The sequence below is a fragment of the Sceloporus undulatus genome, chromosome 3, assembly GCF_019175285.1.
Source record: "Sceloporus undulatus isolate JIND9_A2432 ecotype Alabama chromosome 3, SceUnd_v1.1, whole genome shotgun sequence".
In the NCBI taxonomy this organism is placed as follows: Eukaryota; Metazoa; Chordata; class Lepidosauria; order Squamata; family Phrynosomatidae; genus Sceloporus; species Sceloporus undulatus.
The window spans coordinates 209,718,132-209,745,906 of NC_056524.1; the positions used below are offsets into that span (position 1 = coordinate 209,718,132).

Here is a 27,775-nt window from a genome sequence, read left to right on the forward strand (position 1 = left end):
AGTGTGTGTCAGATCTTTTCCAACTCTTTAGAAGCCGAGGACAGAAGAAAGGCAAGACAATGTCTTGAGACGTGTGAAAAACCAAATTCATCTTGGGGGTCGAATGTTGGATCAGGGTGAAGTAGAACCGAGTCTGGTCTGATGATGCACACCTCTTTTCTCACCGATAGGGCGCCAATCTCCGAAACGCGGTGGGCCAATGTCACGGCCGTGAGGATCAGCGTCTTCCAGGTGAGGAACTTGAGAGACGCCTCCCTCAGAGGCTCAAATGGTCGTATGGTTGGAGCTTGTAGAACCTTGTGGAGGTTCCAGGACGGGAATCGATGTCTTGTCGGAGGTGCTCTGTTGGAAACTCCCTTGAGTAGCCTGCGAATATGAGGATGAGCGGATACCTGAACAGTCTCATGGTGAGGAAGGATAGAGGTAATACAGTAGTTGCTACCTGTCTCTTGACTGTGTTAGGGCGAAGTCCTGGTCAATTCCATCTTGGACAAACTGGAGAAGTGTGGAGACCGTGACTTGGAGAAAGTCTTTCTTCTTTTGCTCATACCATCTCTTGAAGTCCTTGAATGTATATTCGTAGATCTTTATCGTAGACAGCCGCCTGGATGCCAGGATGGACTCAATCACTTCTGGGGAGTAGCCATAACCAGTCAGCATTATCCGTTCAATCTCCAGGCGTGAAGCTGTAGCCATGTTGGATCTGGCAGGCCTTTCCTGAATAAAAGTGCCCAGCCACAGAATGACTGCCCTTCACATCATGCATTATTAGCCCACCACTCTGTCCTCGTTTTATATATATATATATATATGTATACTGTATATAATTCTGTTTTAATAGATATTTTAATTGTAACATGTTTAATTCTGTTTTAAGAGGGGGAATTTGGGACACAATGTTGTAAATGTGGATTTTAATGTGTTGTGAGCCGCTTTGATTGTCTTGCCACAGAAAAGCAGGATACAAATAAAAGTTTTATTTATTTATTATTTATTTATTTAACTTGGCCCGGTGACAGTAAGTCTGGTCTGGTCGGGAGAGGCAGACTTTGGGTTGCCAGGGCGAGAATCTCTGAGAACCAGGGTCATCTGGGCCATGCTGGGGCCACCAGGATGACCTGTGATCTGGTCCTCCAGATTCGTGACACAGGTTTTGACAGCAACTGAACTGACAGGAAGACGTACAGGAGACCCGTCGGTCAATGACAATTGAGGCTGTCGAGATCTTCTGATCCTTCGGTCTTGAACCTTGAGACGAACCAGGTGGTCTTGACATTGGATGGGGAGGCGAACAGATCTATGATTGGATGGCAGAATGTCGCCACAATGGTCTGGAACACTTCTGGGTGTAGGCTCCACTCGTCATGATCTATGTCGGTTCGGCTTAGTCCATCTGCCTTGGAGTTTCGTTGGCCCTGGAAATGTTCGGCCTCCAGGGATAGCAAGTTGATTTCTGCCCAAGGCAGAAGAGTCTTGGCCTCGTCCATCAGGGACCGAGATCTTGTCCCCCGCCCCCCGACGGTTGACGTGGTCCTTGGCCGTAATGTTGTCCATCCTTATCATAACAGCCCTGCGGTGAATAAGCTGTTTGAATGACAGCAGGGCCAGACAAATTGCTCGAAGTTCTAGCCAGTTGACTTATTTATTGCCCCCAAAGTCCATGTTTGCTCCCAGAAATTTCCAGGAGTGGCAATTTTGCAATAACTTCTCTCCTCCCCAACCACAGATATCTGGTCATTTTCAATATTTATTTGTTCCTTGTAATTTTAAGGCAGGTGTAGTCCAGTTGGCTCCTAGAACCTGCCCATCCCTGCCATAAATAAATAGCAAGGGAGATAGGACAAAAAAGAAAAAGACGGAGAAGAAGAGGCCTCACATCTGCTTCTGTTTTATGATATGCCAAAGTGTACTCCTGTAATTTACTCATTTAAATCACTTCCACCTTTTTTGCAAGACTCTCTTTGTGACTAACTGATTTTGTGGGAGCTGTGTTAATGTTTTATGTCTAGGTGCGTCATCGTTTCAATCAGAACAGACCACAGTTATGTTAATCATCTGGTACAATAAACACAACAGCTACAAAACTCTGCAGTTAGACATGGCCTATAAACTGTTATAAAAAAAGAAATCCCTAAACCACTTTTTTAAACAATGGGGGGGGGGGGGTATTAAAAAAAAAAAAAAAAAAACTTCCCTCCCCATCAATGCAAAAAACCCCAAAACATACAAAACATATACTGTAACTAGAGACACATTTCTTCACATTGGTATATTCCACAGTTCCCTTTCTGTTTCAAGTGCTCTGGAGACACTGGGCCTCTTTATAAGCATCATTTTCCCCCTGGCACAGAGATTCATCTCCATGACAGATGAAAGCACCTGCCTTTTATAAGCACAAACTTTGTCCCATGGGTAAATGATTGAAAACTGCTGTGAAGACAAATTGCTCTATCCTTGTACACAAAGATGGCATCAGAAAAATCATTTTTGCACCTATTTTCATATGCTGTCCAAACCACCTCTACCCCCTAAAGAAACCCTTACTTCTTCCGACATGGAGATTCATCACAATGCCAGGAGGGTTAACTTATGATGCAGCAAATAGGGATGTTGTAAAACAAAGGTGTTTCAGAAGAACTTACAAACTGGAGGCATTGCTTTCTACCCGACATGTGTACACTGCATGACAGGTACCTCTGTAACCTCTGCAGAAACTCCCTCTAAAACCTTTGGGGTTTGTTCTACAGATGCCCTATGTTGTTTTATCAACTTCTCTCTTGGTGGCAAGTTAAAAGTGCTGCTGGTGATGTTCCCTTCTTCATGACTAGTGTTGTGGTCTTCCCCTTTCCTGCTGGGGATCTCAACATGCAATAGTCCTGCACTAACATTGACCCCTAGTCTTGTATTTTGCCTACTGGGCTCCTGCAAATGGCAACCAAGCTGCAGCAGGCTTTTTGGTCTCCTAAAACTGTAACTTTTGCTATATTATCAAGGGATGTGGCAACCTGCGTTTTCCCACTGCTTTCCGATATGCACGGATACAACCTTTTTGCAGCGTACCTTGTAGGAAAATGTGCCTCTCATTTCTGTCTCACTCTTGGAACCTAGGGCTCCTCTTTTCAGAGCCATCCTCTTCTTCCTCTTCTCTTCCTCCTCTTCTTTATCTTCTTTCTCCTATTCTCCTTCTCCTCCTTTCTCATCCCCCCTTTCTCCTCTTCCTCTTCTGTTGTTGTTGTTGTTGTTGTTGTGTGCCTTCAACTCCTTTCAAACTTATGGTGATCCTGCAGAGTTTCCCTTGCAAGTTTCTTTAAGGGGAGGTTGCCTTTACCTTCCCCTGAGAGGCTGAGAGAGTGTGAGATGTCCAAGGTCTCCCAGCATGGCCAGTCTATCTTCTCAAATTTTCTAGCCGCCAAGCCAGCCCCCTCTTCTTCCCTGCTTCTTCTTCTTTTTCCTCCTCTTCTTCTTCCTCCTCCTCCTCTTCTCTTGTTGTTGTTATTGTGTGCTTTCAACTCCTTTCTGACTTATGACAACCCTGCATAGTTCCCTTGGCATAGTTTCTTCAGGCGGGGTGTGTGTGTGTGTGTGTGTGTGTGGAGGGTTGCCTTTACTTTCTCCTGAGAGGCTGAGAGAGTGTGTCTTGCCCAAGGTCTCCCAGTGGGTTTGCATGGCCAGTCTGTCTCCTCCAATTCTCTAGCCATCAAGCCAGCCCCCTCTTCTCCCCCCCCCTTCTTCTTCCTTCTCCTCTTCTTTTTCCCCTCTTCCAATCACAATGACACCTAGATGCTCAAGCGCTCAGGCGCTTCAGTGATCCATTGACTGCTAAAAAACATACAAAACCCCAGAAAAACAGGTTTGAAAGACGCAAATGGGAACAGGGAACAAAAATAGCCCATGTCAAAATGCATTGAAGCAACTGACGTCACTGTGACTTCTAATTGCCTAAACGCTTGATTGACAGCTTAAAAAAGAGAAAAACTGGTTCCAGACAGGCAATGGGAACAGGGAACAAAAAAGTCCATGTCAAAACAAAATAAAGAAATATCAGTGGGAACGAGAACATGGGTCAAGAAAAACCAAGTCCGTTTGCTCCCTTTTGTAATGGGAATGATAGATGTGATTTGAATACGACTCAGGAACTTGATCCGAGCCAGACTCGCAGCAAGATTCGTCGCTTTATAGCCCAGTGGGAATGGGTCCTTTAAGTGCTGTAGCTTCATCCAATGTATTTGTAGTTTTACAAGGTCTTTTGCCTTCTCTACCAAAGAGTGCAGGTACCTTGCAAAACTACAAATCCCAAGATTCTGTACAATGGCACCGTGGAAATTAAAGTGGTGTCAAACTCCACTGTTTCTACAGTGTAGATGAACTCATAATTTTAATTTTAATTTTTTTAAAAAAAAATCTGGTTGTCTCTTTTCACATATTTTATTAACTATACAGCAAGGAATATTTTTAAAATACCAACATTTATCACTATTGTTTAACATTTCTTTGGCACCAATAGTGTTCTCAGCATGGTATAGATATGACACAATCCCAGTACAGGAGCGGGAATTGTATTGGACTGTGACTCTCAGCCAATCTAGTCTATTGTGAGGAACACTGGGCACTGCAGTTCAACCACATCTGGAAGTTGCATAATTCCTGCCTCTTTCCTATTACTCTTATGTCAAACTAATATAAACAGGGAGATGAGAATGTTTGGTAAAAGTACCGTAGCAACAAGAAGGGGAAATGTAAAAACTAGTCTGTCACTCAAAAGAAAAGCAGAGGAGACTCACTTTTTTTGAATAGCTTCTTGCCTAGAAAAAAGATTAGGGAGAAAAACATTACAAGGATATCAGCTAAAGGATGCTTAAGAACACAAAACAAACTAAAGGCCAGATGAAAGGCTGATTTACAAACTCAGGGAACTACAGAGGTCAAAGGCAGAACAGATTGCTTGATGTTCCTGTTGTGATATCTCAAATTGAACTGACAATCTTAGGTTAGTATGGATGATGCAATGAAGTCTGAGAAATACTTCTGAAGAGGCAAGTTTAAAGGTTGCATTTCTAACAAACTCTTTTATGCTGCCCATCAGACCTTCAAAGTATGACATAAGATTATGCAGTAATCTTATCATAGCAATTAATAATACAGGGTGTTCTAGAATGCTATTAGTAGAAGAAACAATTTTAATACTCTTGAGTTCAGTTTCAGCTTTGTTTTGCAGGGTTTTTCTGCCTGAGATGTAAAGTGATCCATGCAATGTAGGGACTGCAGAAGACACAACTCTATACCCAGAGAGACCAGACCTTCAAACAGAGAATACACAATGTGTATACTTACTGATACTGTAGATGAGTAGTTATAATGGCCATTTTCCTTAAACTCTGCAAAGAACAATATATGAAATGTAATTTTGCACTGTAAATCTATCAGTACAATAATTACACAGTACTGTACATTGTAAATTAATCAGAAATTGTCACATATTAGATTCTTCTAACCTAAGGTGACAGTTGTAATTAGGTATCCCAAGCCTTTTATATTTATGTTTTAATACAAAAGGGGACTTGGGATTTTCCCAAGATAGTAATACAGACTGGCATATAGAGTGAAATTCGGAGTTTTCTTCAACTGGGAGGATTGTCCATGGAATAGATCTCTGCTCATGGGATGCTCCTACTAGTGAATGGAGCGGGGGTCATTTCCACCAGTCTTTTCCTTTCTCCTCCAGGCCTTTATGTGCCTTTGGGCCCGTAGAGACAGGCCAAAATAAAGCTGCTTTGGGTCACTTTGGAGGTATGCTGTTTAAATGATGCATGCGTCTTAAGAGGCCAGAAGCCAAGCTAATGCCACGATCCAGTCCTAAGGACTGGACTACAGCTTTGGCAGAGCCTCTGGCCTCTTAGGACACATGCAACATTTAAACGGCACACCTCCAAAATGACCCAAAGCAGCTTTATTTTGGCCTGTCTGTATGGGCTCTTTAAAATCTTATTCAGAGGGTTGGAGGCACCCTGGGAAATGGAGAGGTAGCTACAGTGGAATCCATCAAAAATGCTTTCATTCACATTCCACCAGCAAGATCCTCTACTGGTTTCTAATCCCACCCATGAATGGTAGCATCCCTTCTTTTTACAGAAACCTAGTTCAGAATCCTAGTCATTGTATGTAACTTGCATAATTCAGGTAATAACTTTGTCAGGAAAGACTTAGCACTTTCAGGACATGGAGCAAACAGAACTGGGAATGTACAGACAGCATAGTATTTAATGCTTGTGTGTTCAAATTCCAAATTCCCTAGGCCTGTCCCAGGAGAAAGATAAGAAATAAATAAATAAATACACTTAGAAAATAAGAGGCTTGGCCTGGGGAACATAAAGCCCTGAAAACACCTTTCTGCAACCCAGCACACCATCTATTATCAATTGCATACTGGAATTTATCACCAAACACTGTATGAATTCAGGAAAAAATGTGATCACAGAGGCATATACTTGACACTCCTGGTTCATTCTGAATGAAGGAGAGATCAGTTTCCCACTTAGAACAGGAAGCTGAACACAAAGTAGCTTACTTTCCAGTTTGTAAGTTGGTACTGTCGATGTTGCTAAAACATTTGATTAATCATTGAAATTCCAGTATTAATGAACAAAACCGAAAGTAAAAGATTGGCTGATTATTTAGCATTACCACAGAAATATACAGAAACAAAACAGCCATTTTCTCTAACACTGATCAAGTTATATCTCAGAGTGATCCCTCCAAAGAAAAAACATGAAAGCACTTTCAACGCTGGGAATGTTCTCAGTAGCAGATAGCCACAATGGCTAGGATGCATATTTGTTGTGTTCTCCTTTAAGCTTGACCATGAAAATCAATGCCAAGGCTTCTGTGATGAATACACATTCTGTTTATTTTACACTTTAAAAAATTATTCCACCTTTCTTGTGATCTGGGATCCAAGAAGGATCACAATGTAAGTTAAAACAAAATAAAGTTAAGCCCATGGTAATAAAGTCAAAAATTAAACAATCATGTTCAGAAACATTAACTGAGAACTGTTTAAAAAGGCAGTTAAAGGATAATAATGATAATGATGCTAAAAACACATCACACCCCAATTAAATTATGTTCTGAGGTGGACAGTTAAGAGTCAAAGGACTGGGTAAACAGAAAGGTCTTTCCCTGCAAGCAAAAAGAGAAAAGAGAGGAGGCCATCCTAGCTTCTCACGAAATGGAATTCAACACCTTGGGAGTAGCCACAAAAAGGCTCTCTGCTGTGTTCTCATCAAACATGCCTCTAATGGTGGTTCAACCAAAAGAAAATCCTGTCTCAAGAATCTTAAAATGCAAGCAGGCTCATATTGGGAGATGTGGTCTTGCAAGTCTGTGCCCAGTGTACTGGCGACACCTGACCTCTAAACTCTGGATAGCCTCCCCAGGGGTTTCATGCGGCTGTTAAATTGCATGTGGGTCAAAAGTGAATGCCAGGAGACACTGTAGGCCAATGTTCATGGGGTCAGACAGGAATTCCCCAGAATACTAACACAGCCTCTTTGAAAACTGCAAAAGCAAACAGTGTTTCGAAACTGAGCCAAAATCTATTAAAAATGAAATCAAAACATCACAATTGCATTTCTTGTAGTCCACAGAGAACTAAGCAATAAGCACTACCAGGAAAAGCACCTATTTATGTAATGTAAATCATTTATTTATAAAACATTCCTTACATCTTCCGAGTGCAGGATGGCATCCTCTTGCATCACCATGTTCCTGGCAGCCTGTCCTAAGAACTTAAAGAAACCAAAGTCACAGTAAAGGATACAAGTTTCATGTTCTGAAAAGCTAGGGACATACAGTAGTACCCCATTATTATCAAAGGTGCAATCCTGCTCAAAACTGGCTTCAGTGGGATTTAAACAGCTGAAATGAAAGCATTGCAGGCTTAACAAATTGGGTTTCAACCCAAGAATAATAAATCACTTGGTTCCATAAACTGCTTCCATAAATAGTGTCTATGTGGAAGAAAAATACACTTTACAAATTATGAGATCAGTTCTGAAGATCAAATGAGCAGACAAGTGCAACATGACTATATTGATGATGACGATATAAGGGTATATGGCAATTTACAAAGTAACAAACAAAACAAACAGACAAACACCCATTTGTCTTCTAAGTTTCATCTGAGGAAGGAGACAAGATTAGCAAATCAATACAGGGACAGTAGGGAAGTGATGAGAGCAAGTGTGGTACAGTGGTTTGAGTGTTGGACTAGGACATTGGAGACCAGGATTCAAGCCCTTGCTTGGATATGGAAACCCACTGAGTGACCCTGGTCAAGTCACACTCTCTCAGCCTCAGAAGAAGGCAAAGGCAAAACCTCTTGGAATAAATCTTGCAGAGAAAATCCCATGATAAGCTTGGCTTAGGGTTTGCCATAAGTCTGAAAAGACTTGAAGGCATACAACAAGGAAAGCGATAAAATATCAAGGAATGAAACTGAGCACATGCTTTTACATGCGCTTCAGCTTTGTATAGCACAAGATGCATTAGATTAGAATATATTGCATTAAAAGCACAAAGAGTCCCAAATTCATGATGATTTCTTCTTAATCTCTAAAATATAATGTCAGGGAGCAAACATTCATTCACCCTCTGGCAATAAGAGCATAATATAAATGAAGACTCTGCCCACCGTTATTCTATTATTGTAGTATTGTTTTTAGATTTTATTGCCTGTAATTTTAACGGATAGAATTGTTTAATCCTTTTTAAGGGGTGTATGGAAATTGTATATATTGTATTTTTTAAAGCCGCGTTGATTGTGGTAACAAAAAGCAGGATATAAATTAAAGGTTTATTATTTATTATTTTTATTTATTGTGCATTTTACTTATCCGGTGTGTATGTGTACGCCATTGGCGTGCTGCTTTTTAATGCTTTAACGTATTTAATTTGTTATCTAAATGGTTTCACCTGTTCTGTGCTTTTAGGTGTCATGTTTTAATCCTAGTATTATTTTTAAAAAATTGGCAATTAATATTTTAGTTTTATCCTTTTTAAATTATTGTAAATTATAAATTGTATATTATATACTGTAAATTATATTATTTATTAATTATAAATTATATATAATATAATATAATCACATAATATATTTCTAAGCCGCCTTAGAGTCCCTGCGCTGGGAGGAAGGAGAGGATATTAATATTAATATTAATAATAATAATAAAATAATAATAAATTATATCAAATAATAAATTATATTATTGTTTGTTCATTATCAATTGTATGATATATACACTTATATACTGTAAATTTTAAATTATTGTAAGCCACCTTGAATTCCATTTTGGGAGGAAGGTGACTTACATTAACTTAACATTTACAATATATAACTGTATCTATTATACAATTTATTATTAATAAATAATATAATTTATTGTTTAATAAATTTACAATCTATGATTTAATAAACGTAATTATTTGACTTATATCCCACCTTGAATCCCATTTTGGGAGAAAGGCAGCTTACAATAACTTAACATTTACAATACACATAACTGTATATATTACACAATTTATAACTACTAAATAATAATATTATTTATTATTTAATACTTTTATAATTTATTATTTAATACATTTCTCCAATTTTGGGAGAAAGGCGGGGTATAAATCTAATCCAATAAACAAATAAAGGTTGCATTACTCCCCACTCCTTTCCTCCCTCTTTATGCCGCAAAAGACCCCTCATTGACAGGGAAACTACAAATCCCACCATGCACTGCGCCACTCCGCTCGCGCTTGAGCCGCGCCCTGGCGCAATGCTTCCTGGTCCTCGTAGTCCTACCCACCTCGGCGCTGCGGGAGCCCTTCAGCACCTGTTTGGTGAGGGCGATGACGTCTGTGCCGCAGCTGGTCACCTTCTCGGTCAGTAGGCCTTTCACTGAGTGGCCAAACCGCGCCTGAACGTCCACCGCGTTCCCTGCTGCGGCCGCCGCCATTTTGCTTGCAGTGCCCGCCTCTCTCTCGTCGCGAAACGGCAAGCGAAAGGGGACAGAAGAGAAAGAAAAGCAAAGTGGAACTGCCTTAAGGCCTGGGGAAGCTAATTACTTCATTTGGAGCATTTGGCCTCAGGAAGGCTGCATCCACACTGCAGAAAGAATCCAGTTTGACCCCCACTTTAATTGCCAAGGGACCATGCTATGGAATTCTGGGAATGGTAGTTTGTTGTGGCACCAGGGCATGGACCCATGGTGCTCCCTGGTAGCAGCTTTCCCAGAATTCCATAGCATGGACCCATGGCGCGCCCTGGTAGCATAACAAACTACCATTCCCAGAATTTCATAGCACGGACCCATGGCAGTTAAAGTGGGGTCAAACTGGATTCTTTCTGCAGTGTGGATGCAGCCTAAAGTTAGATGTGCAGTAAACCCAGTAGGGTTGCCATAATTGTCCTCTATTACCAGGGACAAAATGGAGGACAATTTCGAGACCAAACTGTAGGACAACTGCAGGACAAAACTCAGCCCAAAATGTAGGACATTTAAAGTCCTCCATTTTTCTTAAATGTCCTACATTTTGGGCTGAGTTTTGTCCTGCATTTGCCCTACAGTTTGGTCTTGAATTTCTTCCACATTTTGTCCCTGGTAATAGTGGACAGGGTATATTTTTTCCAGTGACGTTTGCGTCAGTGAGAGATAACACAACATTATTCCAAACACAAAGTTGACAAAACTTGTTCCTTTTTACTTTCGAGAAGTTCTCAAAAGTAAAAAGGAGTGTGTTTTGTCATCTGTGTGTTCAGATTAATGTTGCGTTATTTCTCACTGACGCCAACGCATCTTAAAAACAACCCACGAAAGCGGTGCTTTGCGGATTTTAAAATACTGTTTCTGCATAAGATTTAGCCAGTTTGCTTCCCTGTGATAAAGTCCTTAATCCAGACAAGACCAAGGTGCTGCTGGTCAATCACAAAGCAGATTAGGGAATCAGATTCATCTTGTGCTAGATGGGGTTACGTCCCTCCTGAAGACACAGCGCTGCTGCTTTGGTGTGTGCCTAGAGGCTCAGATTTTGGTGGTGGCTAAGAGGGAACGGGGACAAAGCATGATAGAAATAAGTATAATCATAATACTAGTTTAATAATGGTTCTTGATGGTAGGTCAGAGAGCAAGCCCTGTAAGGCTGACCTTACTGTTTGGCTTTGCACATGCGTAGAGTGGTCCTTGAGAAAACCTCATTTAGCCAAACTTACACATTTGCTCATGTGCATAGCCATTACATTTTGTATTTTAAAATGATGCATCAACTGCTGATAGAAAGGAAGAAAGAAATTGGCAGCATGAGCTTTCGCAATGCATCTTTAGACCAATGCATCTTTAGTCTCCAAAAGCTCATGCTGCCAACTTCTTTCTTTCAGTTAGTCTCAAAGGTGCTACAAGATCCCTCTACAACTGATTCTACAGACTAACACGGTTCTATCTTCGAATTCTGTTGATAGAAAGGCCCATTACAGACGGGCATAAAAGTACGTGCTCAGCATGTACTAGGGTTAGGAAGAGCTGTCTCTTCCTCACGGCCCCCAACCCTAGTACGCGCGGAGTGTGTAAGAGATTGTGCTGCCTGTCCACATGGGGCCGCCATCTTTACGTAGCGGACGCTCTGCATCCGCACATCGCACCCCAGATATGATGCCGCAAGTGCGCAACTAGCGCCTCGCGGCATCACATCCGGGGCCCAAGAAGGAGCGCAATTTTTGCGCTCCTTCTTTGCAGCGTCCAGGAACCGTGCCGTTTGGCTGCTGCGGTTCCCGGATGCTGCAATCGGCGGCGGCGGCAGACCGCCGCTTTTCAGCGGTCTGTAACCCGCCATAAGAAGGCACTTTTGGTAGGCACTGAAAGAACACAAACATTGCTTATCTTAAAGGGTCTGAACTGTACCTGGAGAATCTAGTCTTTATTAGCTCATGGCCCCAAATCTTCTCTGATCAGTAAACCATTGAAGAACCAAGTAAATTATACTGGTCAATGACCGAATAAATTTTATTACTATTACTAACCAAGTAAAGATTGCATTTCATGGAAAGCATAGGTGAAGATTCTATGGATCATCTAGTTAAGAATCTCTTGTTGACCAGCCACCTCCTCTTTTCAACATGCAGTGCATCCTCCAGCACTTTCTGGTATGAGAGTAAACACCTTAGGAAGGCCCTCTTCTGTATTGGGCTGTTGTTGGGAAGTAGAGGAGCTCCTTGCTCTCAGCTGCATTTATAACCAAGTTGGAGGATGAATGACTTGGTACATTGTGTTTTCAGGAACAGTTGTTGTGTACACAACATCCAGGAAATAGTGGACGGATCTACTGTAAGTCCTAGGATGATCTTCCACACTGCCTACTTTCCAAGAAACTGCTGACTGGCCCCAAAGTCCCTACCCCCATCTTTATGTGCTCAAGGAACAGCCTTGTAGGGCAACACGCCTCTTAACATTTATGGCTGGCTTAGTAGAGTCTTTCAGATATTGACATGCATCTTTGCACAAACATCATTTAGTGATGTAATGCTGAGAAATGCTAACCAGCTAAAACTAGCAATGATATCAGCATCTGGCAGAGAAGTATTGAACAAAGCAGGCATAGAGAATGGCATCATTTTCAACATAAAATGCTAGAATCCAAAAGGGAGAGAGAGTGTGTGAGTGCTTATAGAAGGGCTGTAAATTGTTATGTGCTTTCAAGGTGACTCCAACTTAAGGCAACTCTATCGTAGCATTTTCTTGGCAAGGTTTATTCAGAGGAGGTTTGCCATTGCCTTCCTCTGAGACTGAAAGAGAATGATTTGCTCAAAGCCACCTAGTGGGGTTTCGTGGATGAGCAGTGATTTGAACCTTGGTCTCTCAAAATTGCAATCCAGTACTTCAGCCACTGTATGTTAGCTCTAGATATTGCTGAATTTCCATACATCATCACTGGCTGTGTTGGGCTTCTGGCTAAGGGTGATGACAAATGCAATCTCCAAAAACATCCAGAAGCTACATGTTCACCTCACCTCACCTTCTATCCAGATTCTATGCATATTTTCTTAGACATCAATTTCAGATTTCAGTGGGACTTACTTTCAGTTAATGATGTAAGCCACCCCGATTGCCTGAGTGCAGATGGGGTGGGATATAAATAAATTTTATCATTATTATTATTATTATTATTATTATTATTAAGTACTCCTAGGCAGCAACTGCCTGGAATCAGCTCATCTAATGTCATTCTGCAGAGTCCTCTCATTAGGGGTAAATCATTATTTGCACACACTCAGGCCACTCAGTATGAACAGTGACAGCAAATGTTCTCTGCAGGAATTGCAGCTGTGCAAATCAGCCATCATAACACATATGTTAAATGTGTTCTGCTAGGATGGAGATACCCAGGTTCAGAATTCTGACTAAGCTGTTCAGTACTTTGGACAGCTTCTTTAAAGTCTGGAATAAAATAGGAGCCAGCATGGTGTAGTGGTTTGAGTGTTGGACTACAATGCTGAAGATCAGGGTTCAAATTCCTGCTTGGCCATGAAGATCTACTGGGTGGCCTTGGACAAGTCATACTCCCAGCCTCAGAGGAAGGCAAAGGCAAACCCCCTCTGAACAAACCTTGCCAAGAAAACCCTGTGAGCGGTTCACCTTAGGGCCCCCATAAGTCAGAAATGACTTTAAAATACACAACAGCAGCATATTCACTCCACCCCTGAAATGGAAGCAACTGGGCACTACTGTATACCTGCCAGAATCATCCAGCCAATACACTAACTGACCGTGCTGCCTGTTGTGGATTCTGGGAATTGTAGTCAAAGAAGGAACTTTTCCAAGGTAGCTACCTTCACTTGGGAAGGGACTTCACTGATTCCACCTGGAGAAAGGAAAAGTGAAATGAGTGAAAAGGAAGCAGTGATGGCTGAGCCTCCATCACTTGGGTGGTTCTGATGCCAATCTGATGTCACCTTGGTGAACAGAGAGTAGGGGACTTCACAGTAGGAAGGGGACTACCAAAGGTCCCAAGGAACTTGATGCTAGTCCTGCCTGTTTTCCTTTCCTCCCTGTGCTGAAGCTCGATAAAACAGAACAATTGCCAATGCTTGTAACATGTGTGAGAAAAAATTCATCTGGAGAAAAGACAGCATCTTCAAAGTCTCTGGTTTTCCCATCCTGGCTTGAATCAGCATTCATTCTTACAGTCCTTGATTTACAGTGCTATCCAAGAGCAGATAACAAGGGCCTCGTTTAGGGTGAAAAAGTGAATTGTAAACTTTAGTACAAGCAAACGGATAGCCTTTAACCCAATGTTTCCCAAAGGGATGCTCATCTTTGATTATTTCTTTGGCTCAGGATTGCTAAAGGCTGTTGAGGTTTGACAAAAGGCAAGGCTGAGTTTGGGCAGCAGATTACACTTATCTCCTAGCAATTAATTAGCAAGGCAAGAAAGAAACCCAAGGCAAGGTGACGTCAATACTAGCCCCTATAAGAACCCAAAGATTGGCTGTTGCAGGACAATTGCTTTCTATGACTTCTTGTTCTTGGTGCTCAGATCAAGCTTCAGGTCAACAGAGAAACAATGATGGTTCTCTTCATTCTCTTTTTTCTGATACTGGCCTTCCTGTCCTTCCCTAGAATGTCCAAGGTGAAGCTGAAATGCAAGCGCAACTACCCCAAGAGCCTTCCCTCCTTGCCACTCATTGGGAGCCTGTTACATTTTGTGGGAGACACCAAGCCTCACCTTCTATTCTGCAGACTGCAGCAGAGGTATGGCAGCCTCTACTCTCTCTATATGGGCTCTGACTATGTGGTGGTGGTGAACAGCTATCTCCATGCCAAAGAAGTTCTGCTTAAGAAAGGGAAGATCTTTGCTGGAAGGCCTCGGACGGTAAGCAAAATATGAGTATCCAATCTTTTGTTGATATATGCCAGTGAAAGAGAAAATGTCATTCCCCCATCAGCTGATTCAAATGAACTCCAAACAGTATGACCAATGTTCAGCATTGATGGGAATTGGAGAGACATTTATGAGACTACATGCCTCATGTGAAATGGCTGGCACTAGGTACTGTGTACCTTGACTTGGATAGCTGTGGGGAATGACATTTGCTACCCTAGCTCTGGAAGCAAAATGCCATGGTATGACCCCCTGGATGATATTATAAACATATAAAATTGTCGTATATATATTGAGAGAAATCCTTGATACTTCTCACTTGGTACTTTCTAGTATTGGCAGCAGCTCCTTAATATCCTGCCATGAATTGAAATCTTTTGCATGTCAATATTAATGAATGAACAACTTAAGCATGGGAATCATCTCTTTCACCACTGAACCTTTTTGCTAATTTCTTAAGGTTATTGCCCATGAACCTCTCTTTGCATGTAACACAACAGCAACAGTGCCAGCAGTCTACATAAAGGAAGAGATATGTGGCCAAGAGGAGTCAGATTTTGTGAGGCAATTTCTTTGGAAGGGATTATGACATGTTTATGACTATTTTCTGTCCTACATAAATATTTCCCTTATCTTGCAAGGAAGAAAGGTGTCACTTACTTTGATAGCCTCCCTAGACGATACATGTCATTAATTAAACATGAGTTTTTACTTAACAAGGAGCATATAGTTTATTGACCAAATATATTGTCCAATAAATATTAACATTTCATCTAAATATATAATTTGTCATTTCTACAAGATGCAGTGCTGTCTACATATCTTTAATATAATCTACATAGTCTACATATTGTTAATATAATGAGCTTGGACAAAATGGAAATCTGTATATTATATTTTCCTACTCGTTTATTATGGTTTTGATAATAGGCTGTTACTCAGATTGGAATAAACATAGCTAGAAAATCTAGTGGAAAGAAGTATTCTTACATTGTGAGTTACCAAAGCAAGGTTTACAGTAGAATTCACTGTGCTGGCCAGTATTAAAATGTATGTTTTGATTATGCCTTCCAGGGATACATTAGAAATTGTTGGTATTGTTGTTTAGAAACAACTTTTTTATTTATAATATTTAAAATATTTTCCACTCTGCATATACATTCCTCTCCAGCACACACATAGCATTTTTCTATGTATTTTCTGCAAATACCACTCAGTCTTCAGTTCTAGAAGCAAGACATGCAGGGTGCTCCCACATGGAACTCCTAGCAACACTAACAATCAAAAGGGACTTGCTATTATTCAATATTACCCTCATAGAATCATAGAGTTTGAAAAGACTGCAAGGGCCATCCAGTCCAACCCCATTCTGCCATGCAGGAAATCTCAATCAAAGCATCCCAGACAGATGGCCATCCAGCCTCTGCTTAAAGACCTCCAAGGAAGGAGACTCCACTACACTCCGAGGAAGGAGTTTGTCCCACTGTCGAACAGCCCTTACTGTCAGGAAGTTCCTCCTAATGTTGAGGTGGAATCTCTTCTCCTGTAGCTTGCATCCATTGTTCCGGGTCCTGTTCTCTGGAGCAGCAGAAAACAAGCTTGCTCCCTCCTCAATATGACATCCCTTCAAATATTTAAACAGGGCTATTGTATCACCTCTTAACCTTCTTTTCTCCAGGCTAAACATACCCAGCTCCCTAAGTCGTTCCTCATAGGACATGGTTTCCAGACCCTTCACCATTTTAGTCACCCTTCTTTGGACACGCTCCAGTTTCTCAATGTCCTTTTTGAATTGTGGTGCCCAGAACTGGACACAATATTCCAGGTGGGGCCTGACCAAAGCAGAATATAGTGGCACTATTACTTCCCTTGATCTAGACACTATAATTTTATTGATGCAGCCTAAAATTTCATTGGCCTTTTTAGCTGCCGCATCACACTGTTGACTCATGTTCAACTTGTGGTCTACTTGGACTCCCAGATCTCTTTCACATGTAGTTTCATTCAGCCAGGTGTCGCCCATCCTATATCTGTGCATTTCATTTTTTCCGCCCTAAGTGCAATACCTTACATTTCTCCATGTTGAAATTCATTTTGTTAGCTTTGGCCGAGCTGTCTAATCTATTAAGATCATTTTGAATTCTGATCCTGTCCTCTGGGGTATTAGCTACTGCTCCTACTTTGGTGTCATCTACAAATTTGATAAGTATGCCCCCAATTCTGTCATCCAAGTCATTGATAAAGATGTTGAATAGCACTGGGCCCAGGACAGACCCCTGTGAGACCCCACTGATCACTTATCTCCAGGATGAAAAGGAGCTATTGTTGAGCACCCTTTACGTTTGGCCAGTCAACCAATTACAAATCCATGTAACAGCTACCTTGTCTAGCCCACATTTTACAAGCTTGTTTGCAAGAAATTATTTAATTGTAAGGAAAAATATGGGCACAACTCTGGGAAAACATAGGCAGGCTACACATAAAAGATGACAAAATCTAGACCCACGTAAAGTTAAAACCTCTTCTGGAAGCACCTATGATATAGGTCCTATATCCTCTTTGCATATTTTTCTTCCTCAGTGAAATATTACCTGGCAGGATTAAATGATTCCCTCATTTTTCATCTAGAAACAGATCGCCCTGGGCCCTAACCTTCCTTATCCTCTAAAGTGGAAGGACCTGCCTTCCCTGTAGCAAAGCAGTTCTTACTGACAAATTCTATGAAGTGCAATTTTTTTTAATGCACATGTCTATTCCCAGCATCACTTGGGCTTCATATTTATCTATAATTCAATGCATATTTAACCAATTATTAAAATGGATATAGTGGAAATATATAGTATAAATTAGAATCAGGACTTAGAAATAAACAGCACCTTCCTTCCATGTATGGACTGACTTTATCAGAGAAAACTAGTTTGTGTGTATTAGGAAATAACAAGGAAGATTGTGAAAGATTTTAAAATTAATCAAATGCACCAATATGTTTTCTGAGAAAGTACTATACATGTGCTATGTGTTTTTCCCTCCTGAAACAACGTGGTAGACTAACTCAGTCCATCATCACTAACTGTAGAAGGAGAATAAAATGTTCATAAACACTTCCTCTTGCTTCTCTCATCCCTTTGATTCAAGGTAACCACAGACTTGCTAACAAGGAATGGAAAAGACATCGCCTTTGCATCTTACAGCCCATTTTGGAAATATCAGCGCAAATTAGTGCACTCTGCACTTTGCATGTTTGGGGAGGGCTCTCTAGCCCTGGAAAAGATAAGTAAGTGATCCAGTTGAAGTGTTGGGATGCTTCCAAAGGAATGCCAGAAAAGTGAGTCAGGGAGAGAAGAGCTTAGTTCAAGCCAGCGATTCTCAATTTCTGGTCCTCCAGATGTTTTTGACTTCATCTTCCAGATTCCCTCATCATTGGCCTGGCTGGCAAAGGCTTCTGGGTGCTGAAACAGCTGGAGGATCAAAAGTTGAGAACCTCTGGCTTAAGCACTTGGCTTAACTTGCAATAAAAAGCAAACAGGAGCTGTTCAACAGTGGAACACGCTGCCTTGGAGAGTAGTGGAGTCTGCTTCTTTGAAGGTTTTTAAACAGAGGATGGATGGCCATCTGTTGCGAGTGCTTTGACTGTGTCTTTCTGCATGGCAGGGAGTTGGACTGAGTGGTCCTTGAGGTCTCTTCCAATTCTGTGATTCTATCAGGACTGGTAATTTAGTTTAAAAATCTCAAAATTTTAAAAGTGTACATCACGAGCAATGAAATAGGCATTATGTGGTACACTTAACAAGGAGATGTCACTTGAAAACAAGTGACTTAGTAACTAATAATTTACTACATAGGCCTTTTTAATCCTATAATATGACTTCAAAAGATAATCACATTATTGTGCTTTGAGGATAAAAATGGAAAAGTCCCATTGACATTGCCCATGGGGAAGAGGGGAGGTTCCCCATAATTATCACTATTATTTCAGATGATATGTACTATCAAGACTATGTGGATTTTATTATACTGATGTTTAGGCAGAGGAATTGGCATAATAACAGATATTACCGTATACAGTAATATATAGTTTTAAAATATTTTTAAATGTCTTGTTTCTGGAGCCATTATAAATACTGTTTGTTCGGGGTTTTTTAAACATTTATATTCTGCCTTTACACCAGTTAACTCATTACTCTCCTCACTTTATCTGCTCAACATGTATGTGACCACACTACCAAACTGGTTGGGAACTGTAGTCCGAAATAGTAACTTTTCCAAGCTCTCCCTACAGAGGCAGTAGTCATGAACCACTGTTTACCAGTTTAAAGATTACAGGAGTAAATTGTTTATTTCAGATATGAACACACACACACATCCATTCCTGGCTTAATATTTTTCTGAAGTATTCATAGTTTGTTCTTGTGTCTTTTCTTTTGTGCTCCCCCCCCCCCCCCAGTCTGTCAAGAAGCATCTTCTTTGTGTGAAACTCTGAGTGCTGCCCTGGATTCACCTCTAGACATGTCACCAGAACTGACACGTGCTGTGACTAATGTGGTTTGCTCTCTTTGCTTTAACTCATCTTATCAGCGTGGAGACCCTGAGTTTGAGGCCATGCTAAAATATAGCCAAGGCATTGTGGACACTGTGGCCAAACAAGGCATGGTGGATATCTTTCCTTGGCTTCAGGTGAGAGCTTTAGTGAGAAAAATTCAACAAAAGAAAATATATTCCATTCATCATGTACAGCTTCCAGAGGTAGGAAGTCTGTGGGGAAAGTTGATAGCCACAGCCCACAAATAATTTAATAAATCTACCTTGATATGTTAGAGATCTAGTGTATAAAGTGACAAAGGCAGTTTGGTTTGTGAGTGATCACCCAGTTTCCCGCTTTTCAGTAAAAGAAGTAGAGAAGGGATAAATAATCTTTTAGCTAAGGCATATTCCATGCTAAGGGGGGGAGCCTTAAGTTATTTGAGTTATAATAATATTAGATTTTGATTGAACATGAGAAGGAACTTATTGATGGTAAGAACAGTTCCACAATGGAACTAATTACCTAGAGAGGTGGTGGGTCTCTTTCTCTCAATGTCTTCAAAGACAGGCTGGACAGCTACCTGCTGGGGATTCTCTAGCTTGGGTTCCTGTGTATGGAGTGGAAATTTGGATTTGATTGCCTCTTGGGCCCCTTCCAACTCTATGATTCTATTATTCATTGTTTCTTAGCAGAGAAAGTAATTGTTACCTGTTTAAACAATTAAATTGTTATCTGTTTAATTCAAGTATTTTATATTTGCATGCGTGTGCATATTCCTGCACAGAATATACTTTTTGGATTGAAAGTCAGAGAGATCAATAAGGCTTTCCTGAAAGAGAAATCCTCCATAGTTGTATGTGATTTGGAGGCAAGAGCAGGATGTAAGAAATCTTTAATAGGAAGCAGAAACTTTTGTATCAGAAAATCAGCAGGTGACTGAATTGGCTCCTACCTAAATCTCAATGGCAGCAAGGATTAGCATGAGGATTGTGAGGTTTGAATTTGTATCAAAAGAAGAACTTGGCATTAAGCTTTTAATTTCCCCCCAGTTCTTTCCCAATAAAGAATTAACTTTGCTGCGGAAGTGTGTGGAAATGAGAGATCAGCTTCTACAACAGAAGTTTGAAAAACATAAAGTAAGTATCTCTGCTAAGGAAATGCAGAGCAACAAATGTACACATATATTTTAGATCGTATACCTTTGGTAGGATCCACTGTTTGTTGCTTTATATATGTGTGTGTGAGAGCCAGTGTTGTAGTGTTGGACTATGACTGGAGAACAGGGCTTGATTCCCTGCTCAGCTGTGGAAACCCACTTGTGACCTTGGGTGAGTCACATACCCTCAGCCTCAGAAAACCCAGTGACATATCTCCATAAGTTGGAAACAACTTGAAGGCACACAACAACAACAAGATACACACACAGACACAGACTCACACACAGAGGGAGGGAAGGGAAGGGAAGGGATAATAAAATATAAAACTATATGATACAATGTAATATGAAGCAAATTGATAGATACATGTAACCAAAAAAGACAAGATTATAAAACAAATTAAAGTTCTGAAAGTTTTGGAAAACAAGAACATTTTTAACTGAGATTTAAAACTAATGAGGGAAGGAACAGTTCGCAAATGTTCAGGAAAGCAATTCCAAGTGTAAGGATTACTGAATAAAAAAAGTATGAAACAGCCAAGGAAGACGAAACCTTTGGCTGGGTAAGAAGCCTTGAGTTCCTTGAACACAGATCTCAAGGACGCTGATTAAAAAAAGGGGTTGAAAGTGGGGGGAGTTAGGTTGTGTAGGACTTTGAACAAGAAGCTTTTACTGAATCATATAGAAAGAGGGAGTAACCAACAAAAAGATATCAAAAGTGAGGCAACATGATCAAAATAATGAGCCAAAACGAAAGAAAGAAAGAAAGATAAATAATCTTACCAGCAGAATCTGGAAAGGAAACCAGAGGACTAAGGTGAGATAATAGAAAACCAGTCAAAAGATTACAATAATCAAGGCAGGAAATAACCAAAACATGAACCAAGTGCTTAGCAGAGGAAGCAGTCACAGTTAACAAATAAACAAGTTACAATTAACAAATTACTTGTCATGTTTGATAACTAAGGCATAACTAAGTTACATTGTAGTTATGTAGGAAGAGAGAGCTTCACTTCTTTTGCAGAAAAACTATTTGTGATTTATTAACTTTTATTACAAAGGAATGTATGTGGCTTCAATGCTTAGGTGTGTTTGGGCTACAGGCCAATGCCTTGTTGCATTCTGATATTTTTGCCACACCACAACTGGACTTGTATCCTGTCCTTTCTCCAATATAGGATAAGATGGATTCTGGTGACAGGCTTCCTAAATAGATGGGGAGGAGGAGGGAGGGGCATTTCACTGCACATCTTCTTACTGGCTTTAGCACTCTATATGCCCCACATCCTAATGAGATAAGAAAGTGTATCTAAAATGCTTCCATTTCTACTCACTGCTCCACCATGGCAGCTCAGTCCATCTTGTAGCTCTTCTGATGTGCCTCAATCCTAACTCACAGGTTCTTTCACTTTCTCCTTTCCAGGAAGAGTTCAGCAATGATTCTGTCAGTGACCTGATAGATGCACTTCTGAGAGCCAAATTGAACATGGAGAATAACAACAGCCATATATTGTCTGGGCAGGGGCTGACAGATGACTACCTGCTCATGACGGTGGCTGACATCTTTGGAGCAGGTGTGGAAACCACCACTACTGTGCTGAAATGGACTGTCCTCTATCTTCTGCACTATCCAGAGGTATCAGCTCCTTCTGTCCTTCCTGGGCTCTTGGGAAGACAGAGGTCCACAGTAGGTTAAGTGTAATTAAGACATCTATTATTATTATTTATTTATTATCTGAATTATTAATGTCACCTGTTTTAGTGAATGAACAGACAGAGGAGACACAGAAACTACAGTTGGCCTTCCTTATCCACGGATTCAAGCATCCACAGCTTGAAAATATTTTTTAAAAGTATAAATTCCAAATAGCAAACCTTGATTTTCCATTTTATATAAGGTACATCATTTTGCTCTGCCAATATATTTAATGGGATTTGGGCATCTAGGGATTTTGTTATCCACAGGGGATCCTGGAACCAAACCCCAGCAGTTAACAAGGTCCTATTGTATGTTGTATCAGTGTAGCTTCTCACAAATATTCAGAGCAAAGAGGTATCTCCTATATTCACAATTTTGAATGCTTTCTGCCTTCCATTATTGTATTGTGACAATAATTTTCTTTCCTGTGTTGGAAACCCTAACTAGGTTAAGAGAAAGAGTTGAAGTTAAAGAAATGGGTGAGAACAGGCAGCTGTATTGATAAGCACTACCCCAGTGCTATCACTGTTGATTAGTCCAATTCCTTCTCCCTTTCCAGGTACAGCAAAAGATCCAAGAGGAACTAGATCAGAAACTTGGCTTTAACAGGCATCCCTTACTCAAAGACCGGCAACATTTGCCTTACTTGGAGGCTACTATCAGTGAAGTTCTGCGTATCCGGCCTGTCTCTCCACTTCTTATCCCACATGAGGCCTTGCAAGATACAAGGTGAGGCCCATTGCCATCAATGATTTGCACTACAGTATATAGTCAATGGGAGGGCAGATTGTCAGGACCACAGTAATAGAAAGTACTGATGGGTTTTGTCATTCTGCAGCATTGGTGAATATGACATCCCAAAGGGAGCTCAAGTTGTGATCAACCTGTGGTCCATTCACCATGATGAGAAAGAGTGGGAGAAGCCAGAAGAATTCAGTCCGGGTGAGCATGCTAAACCCGCTCCCTGCTGGTCTCTTGCTGAGTTTCTCCATTTCTGTTTCTCCTTTCTTCTACAGCCCTTGGATCCTGCTGTGTGGGGATGTCTGCTTCTATCTCACCACTGCCTATACTGTACTAAATGTAGTCTGAAGTTTCCATTCAGACAGTGCCACCAACTGTGAGGATTCCTCTCAGGCAGTCCCACCAATGTAGCTAAATGTGGGGATCTTTACACCCACCAAATGTGAAGACTTCACAATGTTCTCTGCAAACACTCAGTAATCCCCACCTCTGGTACACATAAGGACTTCTGCCTGTCCCCATGTGTGACACCAACAGTGGAGTCAGTCTGAATGCCCTCAAGGTTCATATGAGGATTTATACTACCTTTATCCCCTAAAGGTATATTTATCCCCTAAAGGTATATCCATTCCTCTCAATCTCTACTGCCAAGACTCTAGTCCATGCCCTAGTGGTTTCGCGACTAGATTATTGTAACCTCCTTCTAACAGGGCTTCCTCTTTCACACCTCCATCCTTTAATATCTGTCCAGTATTCAGCTGCCCGTATTGTCACATCCGCTCGCCGCTTTGACCATGTTTCTCCTCTTTTCTCCTCCCTTCATTGGCTCCCCTTCCCCTTTCGCATCCGGTACAAGCTTTTGTTACTGACTTTCAAAGCCCTCCATGGGTTGGCCCCTCCTTACTTATCTGACCTTCTTTCTCCTTACATTCCTACTCGCACCCTCCGCTCTGGTAGTCAAGGTCTCCTGTCACAGTCTAGGACTACCACTGCCCCCTCCCGAATTCGTCCCTTCTCGCTTGCTGCCCCTTACTCCTGGAACCTTCTTCCCCCACATGCACACCTCATCACTTCTCTGCCCAGTTTCAAAACTGAATTAAAAACTATATTGTTTAGAGAAGCATTCCCAGAGGTGAGCCCCTCTCTGACCCAGGAAGCCTCCTTCTAACCATCCATCAAGAAGCCAAGCCCTTCCTCCAGTCCATCTGCCTTGGTCCAGGCCTCGGAGGTGGAAAAGATCTGCTGGACCTGATCCTATTCCCCACCACCACTCCCTTCTACTTTTGTGTCGTGTCTTTTAGATTGTAAGCCTGAGGGCAGGGAACCGTCTGACTAAAAAATTGATGTACAGCGCTGTGTAAACTTACAGCGCTTTATAAATAAAGGTTAATAATAATAATAATAATAATAATAATAATAATAATAATAAAGGACACCACTCTTCCACCTTTAGTGCTGCCACCACACAGACACCTTGTCTGAAACCAAGATCTCAGGATAATAGCGTTTTTGGAGGCCAAAAAGTAATAAAAACAAAAACAACTCTTTATTTACAGCAGTTAAACATAAAATAGAAGATTATTTATGTATAACATTTATATGTGTAAAAAAAAAACATGCAGGGGTAAGCTGTGTTGACCATTTAGTAAATTCAAACAAAAATCCACCAAACAATGATACCTTTACTGGACAACCGAAATGCACAATATACTTGTTGCAAGTGGAGCTTTGAAAGCTTGCAACAAGTATATTGTGCATTTCAGTTGGCCAATATTTTTATATGTAAATATATTTATTTGTACATAATATTTAAAATACCCACTTTCCCTCTCAAGCTACCAATCACTCAAGCTACCAATGGAACTCCTTTCTCTCCTAGTCTAACTCAAAACCCTCTCAAACTCTTTTCCTTCCTGCACTCTTCTCAAACCCCAGGCTAAAACTAACTCCATTCAAACTCTGTCATTCACTTACTTTCCTATTTAAATCTCCTTAAACATTTTCCCAGTCAGCATCCACTTGAACACTCCATTCTTTCCCCCTCCCAACAGCTACTTACCTCATATTCACACAATAAATTAAGCAATACTGTACTTTTATATAAAAACCCACGATATCACATACTTCTCCCAACAGTTCAATTTCCTGCTCAGGAACATCTCACACTATCAAGAGTTCTTTTTTCCCCTGTCAAGTGCCACTCCTAAATATATTCGCACTCTTTCCGCAAGCTTTAAAATAAGCTTTCACCAACTGGGTGTCTTCCACATGTGTGGCACTAAATGCCCTACCATCCACAGCAACAAATCTGTGCTAGCTTGGAAAAATAGGATCTGTAGCCCCATATATCTGGAATTTGCCTTTTGCTCATGATCGTAATTATTCCTACTACTATTACTTATCCGCCTTTTCTACTTTCCCACAAAAAGGACCCAAAGTCACTGAAAACAGAAAAAAAAACATTTCATTATAATAAAGTATGTAGTGCCAATTAATTTCAAAACATAACAAATTAAACACTGCATTTCAATAATGAAAATTTTTATGTCAATCAAAATTAATTCCAAAAGGCAGTATCAGTCATTAAAACATTATATCAACTGGGATTGTTCATCATTTGTTCATCAAAAATGCCAAGTGCAGAAAGTAGCAACCAGATTTCTTTCAGCTCTCAGTTGATGGTGTTTTTTCCCCCATATACCAACATTTTTCACTGGGATGCAGTTCTTAAAGGCCACAATAGCTGGGTGAATTGATGTTCACCTTCTTTGTCTTTGCTCCAAATGTTCCTGCTTCCTCTCTCTTTCCTCTCCCTTTGTTTCAGTTCTGAATAACTATGAAATACTGTTGGAGGCTTATACACTGTGTGTCATTTTCTTCTGCAATTGTACATTACAGAGTCTGACAAGTTTCTTAGGTTGATGTATATCTCCTTTTGTGCACAGATCGTTTCTTGGATGAGGATGGGAACCGAATCTACACACCCTCACCCAGTTACCTCCCCTTTGGCGCTGGTGTTCGGGTTTGCTTAGGGGAAGCACTGGCCAAGATGGAGCTCTTCCTCTTTATGGCCTGGATCTTGCAAAGATTCACTCTGAGTGTCCCTGAAGGCCAGACACTGCCTGACCCAGAAGGCAAATTTGGAGTTGTGCTCCAAGTACCAAAGTTCAAGGTGAAGGCTTCATTGAGGAAAGCTTGGGAAAAAAAGTAATAGATCATTTATGTGATTTGATTTCAAGAAGCTGCCCAAAACAAAGAAAAATCAATTGGGTGACTGTTCATTCGAACCAGTAAAGGTTTACTAGGGATGTCTGTACATAGGAGTCTGTGAGGAGGGAAAGATGACTACCTAGTATAAGAGACAAAGGCTATTTTTTCATAAAGTGCAGTAGACTCATAGGATCAGTTGTTTTAGATCCTTTTTTGAAAATCAACATGAAATGAAATTGGGGGAGGAGATCTTCTTGAAATGCCCTTATAAAGTATGTTGGTCCTGCACCTCAAGAAACAAGTAAACATACACATTACACAGAAAAATATAACTATAATGCCACCCACCTATTATATTACTTGAAATGAGTTCATTGTTATGCTTTCATTATGTGTGCATGTGCCTTCATGTCGCCTGTTGACTTACAGCAACCCCATGAATTTCATAGGGTTTTGTTGGGAAACGAATACTTAGCAATGGTTTTGCCAATTCCTTCCTTTGAAATATAGCCTATATTCCCCCTAACCGAGCCTGACCCTGCTTAGCTTCAAAGATCAGATGGGGTCTGTTGCCTTCATAGTATTTAGGCCTCTGTGCCCTCATTACCCCTCAAGTAATTTTTCTGGGCTACAACTTCCAGAACTCCCCATGCACTATGGCCAGATCTATGGTCCAAAAAAGAAACATTTCCAAGTTAGCTGAAGGAAGCTGACACAACTCATGGCATCTTATGTCAACAGTCACAACATCTGTTAAGATCCTGAGTGCCTATTTTTGCCCAGTAGAGCTGGAGGAAAATGGATTACGCTGTTTATTTTCTCACAATGTGTCTGCAAGACAGAGCTCTCAGTTTTCATTATATTAACAAGTCCATGTGAGATCTTTTGATTCTGTTGGTTTATGCTGTTTTAAACTCAACATTTGTGTTTTTAATTATGTATTCTTTTATTGTAATTATATGTGTTTTGTTAGCTTCCTGAGTCCCAGATTGAGAGAAAGGCGAGATATAAAGTGGTGGTGGTAATGATGATGATAGTCTATCTTATCATCACCTGAACATCCCCCAGCGATGATAAAGATGATGATTATGATGATGATGATAATTCATTTTATCATTACCTGTACAACCACAGCAGAGCACAGTGCAGTTGATACTTAAGACTATTCTTTTCATTTATGTATATTTTCTGTTCTTTGTGTATAAAAATATTAAAATAAAGTTTTTTTTTCAATTTTAGCAAGATCCTGCAATTTTTTTAAAAAAATACATTTTACAAAACTAATTTAAAGCATTATTTTTAGTTTATCCTGCACTGCAAAATGCTTGCATAGAAGAAAGGTAGGCAGGAAAGTGGTCTGGAGGGGGAAAAAATCTTACCAATCTAAGAATTCACAGCTGAAGAAAATGTTCCTCATTGCATTCCTTTACAAGAAAGTCAAGAGTTCAGTAGGATATAACCATAATATCACCTGTTATCCAAATAGTCATATGTAAGATTCTGCTAGCATAATTAAACTAATATGAATAAG

General features: G+C 40.6%; 2 protein-coding genes across 5 annotated transcripts in view; one reads left to right on the plus strand and one right to left on the minus strand.

Annotated features, from left to right (window-relative positions):
- BORCS7 (BLOC-1 related complex subunit 7) overlaps positions 1-21,954 on the minus strand; it is a 32,989-nt gene extending 11,035 nt beyond the window's left edge. The window contains exons 1-5 of the mRNA XM_042457649.1: positions 21,929-21,954; positions 9,852-10,023; positions 7,722-7,784; positions 5,332-5,375; positions 4,782-4,802 (exon numbers count right to left, since the gene is read on the minus strand). Of these exons, the coding sequence (XP_042313583.1) occupies positions 4,782-4,802; positions 5,332-5,375; positions 7,722-7,784; positions 9,852-10,023; positions 21,929-21,939 (311 nt within the window). The 5' untranslated portion in view covers positions 21,940-21,954. The remainder of the gene's footprint in view (positions 1-4,781; positions 4,803-5,331; positions 5,376-7,721; positions 7,785-9,851; positions 10,024-21,928) is intronic.
- Positions 9,921-27,770, plus strand: LOC121925460 (steroid 17-alpha-hydroxylase/17,20 lyase). Of its 4 annotated transcripts, none has more exons than XM_042457632.1 (9): positions 9,921-10,039; positions 14,655-14,907; positions 18,052-18,190; positions 19,361-19,590; positions 20,488-20,574; positions 22,018-22,230; positions 22,853-23,022; positions 23,132-23,235; positions 25,980-27,770. In XM_042457632.1, exons 2-9 carry the CDS (start codon positions 14,656-14,658, stop codon positions 26,243-26,245), a joined length of 1,461 nt encoding a protein of 486 aa, XP_042313566.1. In that variant the 5' UTR covers positions 9,921-10,039; position 14,655; the 3' UTR covers positions 26,246-27,770. The 4 variants fall into 4 exon arrangements, with proteins under 4 accessions (XP_042313566.1, XP_042313567.1, XP_042313568.1 ...); XM_042457633.1 differs by lacking the exon at positions 9,921-10,039 and adding an exon at positions 10,843-11,050; XM_042457634.1 differs by lacking the exon at positions 9,921-10,039 and adding an exon at positions 11,887-12,181.
- Positions 27,771-27,775: the final 5 nt, after the last annotated feature.

Excerpts from the sequence above, each read along its gene's own strand:
- LOC121925460 (XM_042457631.1), top strand. The coding sequence starts at position 14,599 with ATGATGGTTCTCTTCATTCTCTTTTTTCTGATACTGGCCTTCCTGTCC. Across the intron at positions 19,591-20,487 it reads ATATCTTTCCTTGGCTTCAG|TTCTTTCCCAATAAAGAATT; the intron begins GTGAGAGCTTTA and ends ATTTCCCCCCAG. Across the intron at positions 22,231-22,852 it reads ATCTTCTGCACTATCCAGAG|GTACAGCAAAAGATCCAAGA; the intron begins GTATCAGCTCCT and ends CTCCCTTTCCAG.